Source organism: Bidens hawaiensis, unplaced genomic scaffold (assembly GCF_021521415.1).
Source record: "Bidens hawaiensis isolate Kalapana, Puna unplaced genomic scaffold, B.hawaiensis_p1.1 tig00079120_1, whole genome shotgun sequence".
Classification (NCBI taxonomy): domain Eukaryota; kingdom Viridiplantae; phylum Streptophyta; class Magnoliopsida; order Asterales; family Asteraceae; genus Bidens; species Bidens hawaiensis.
This window is the reverse complement of record NW_027503538.1, coordinates 1-2,331: the sequence shown is the minus strand read 5'-3', so window position 1 is coordinate 2,331 and position 2,331 is coordinate 1. Positions and strand designations below refer to the sequence as shown.

General features: G+C 35.9%; 1 protein-coding gene across 1 annotated transcript; it reads left to right on the top strand.

The window, feature by feature from the left end:
* Nucleotides 1-336: 336 nt before the first annotated feature.
* Nucleotides 337-2,324, top strand: LOC143607043 (vesicle transport v-SNARE 11-like; the record flags this gene model as incomplete). Its single annotated transcript, XM_077082625.1, has 6 exons — nt 337-406; nt 592-702; nt 1,097-1,170; nt 1,887-1,934; nt 2,017-2,187; nt 2,268-2,324. Coding segments are annotated over exons 2-6 (444 nt in total), but the record flags the coding sequence as incomplete, so codon positions are not given.
* Nucleotides 2,325-2,331: the final 7 nt, after the last annotated feature.

The following is a 2,331-nucleotide window of genomic DNA, read 5'->3' as shown; positions in this document are numbered from 1 at the left end:
ATATGTTAATGCTTTTTTACGTTAATTTGACGAATTAATATTTTGGGTTTTAACCCTCAAATTTTACCAATGGTGTCTATATTGTTACGAAAGCAGCCGATAGTGACCGAATTCGTGTCGACTCATCGTCGTAACGTTCGAGTTTTACCAACGCCCGGGTTTCAACGTATGAGTTTTGCTAGCTGTCCCGGCGCGGGATGAAAATCTAGTTATTATTATTATGAATTGTCAACAAGCAGTAGTCACTTTATCTGGAACATTATTATTATTTTCTTCCTTAACGGACAAGACATACAAATATAATTCAAATCATTCATCCCAGTTGCCTCTCTGTATATACAAATTCAACCTCAGATCCACTACAAGAATCAGCCCAATTTTCCTATCATCTGCTTTTCAAGTTCAGGTTCGTCTAATCGTCTTATCTATACTTATTAATTAATTAATTAATCTTTTGGTAGTTGATCATTCGGTCAAAATCGATCAGTAGATTGATTAGCTGATAATTGAGATATCATTGATTGATTGATGTCTGTTTGTGGGATTGTTATTTGATTCTATCATGTTATTATGTGGTAATTTCATTTGCAGGCAATAATAATAATAAGATGAGTGAGGTATTTGAAGGTTACGAACGCCAATACTGCGAGTTATCGGCCGCCTTGTCGAAGAAGTGTACATCGGCTACTCTTCTCGATGGAGGTGAGTGATTCTTCATTCTCATTGTTATAATGCTTTGGTTGATCTAGAAATATGAGATTATATAATTTCACATGTTATGTTGATTGATATATGTTAAAAATATAATTGTTCACCATCAATTGCCATGTTGATAGAGTGTTTTTAATTTGTTTTTCAACCGCAAACTCCTACACTTGGCAGTTCTTTATTGAGACTTGTAATAACATTTAGATACCACTAGGGTGAAGATCTGTTGATGAGTTGATACATATAAAGTACTGATTAGATGATGCAGGGAGAGAAGTACTGTTGAGTGCTTCCTATTTGCCCCGTCTATTCTCTCAAACAATGAACTTGATCTTTATTACATTGTTTCTTCATATGCGTTGCTTATTTTCGTTTTCACTTGGTGAAGATAAAAAAAAGCCAGCATCTTTCTTCAGCCAATTTTGGTTTATGAAAATCTACTTGCAGTATGCCTTGGGTTCTGTAAGATGCGACATCGTATTGAAACTAGGATATTAACGCATGAGCAGCCACCATAGGTAATCTAAATACCTACTAGAATCTCTAAATTTAGCATTGTTTCAAGGTAGGATACCATGGCTCAGAAGGCAGGTAGCCGTTCTCCTGAGCTTTGGGTAAAACCTTCAAGTTATTGATTCTAGCTTTGGGGACTTGTTGAAGGATGATGTTCGTCATGTCACATCTCCTTTAATTTTGCTCTGTTATAGTCTATGAGCAGTTCTTAATCATTGCACTTTCTTTGCACATTCTCAGTGAAGCAATTTGAAAGACGTCACATATTTTGTAGGTTCATAATTGAAGAAAATTTTAGGGGAACGTATAGACCTGTCTTAGATTTTCGTAGGGCTTTAGTTTTTTTTCTATACTTTTGTTTGCCTTTGCCTTAGTGCACACTGGACGTATAGACCTTTTTAGGTGAGAGCATAGGTAACTTTCATAGGGATTAGTGGTTTGTGCTTTCTTTTTTCTGCCTCTTTGCTTTGCTATCTATAGCTACTTTATTTTACTCATCACAGTATGTTAGCGGTAGTTACCACTTCTACTATTAGTTTTCTTCATATGGTTGTTTGCACTTTGCTTTGACTCTCTTAGCTACATTTTATGTTACACTCTATACTGTACAAAACTTTATTCCCCTTGGATAAAGGTAACACTTGCCCCACATCACACCCTCCCAGGCTGCTCGAGATGAGTTGTTGGAATCAGGAATGGCTGATGCAGCAAATGTATGCTTGCTAATCTTATGTCACAGGTGTATGATTTAAAATATTATCTTTGTAATGAACTTACAAATCTCTAATGTGGCAGGTTTCAGCAGATCAAAAAACAAGACTACTTATGTCAACAGAAAGATTGAATAAAACCAGTGACCGAGTGAGGGATAGTAGAAGGACAATGTTGGAAACTGAAGAACTCGGGGTTTCCATTCTTCAAGATTTAAACCAACAACGACAATCGCTCTTGCATGCACATGGAACGGTATGTTTTATTAACAATCTAACATCATTCACATTATTAATTTTTCTTTAAACTTATGGTTTTGTGTTTGTATGTTTCAGCTTCATGGGGTTGATGATAACATAGGCAGGAGTAAAAAGATTTTGACCAACATGTCAAGGAGGG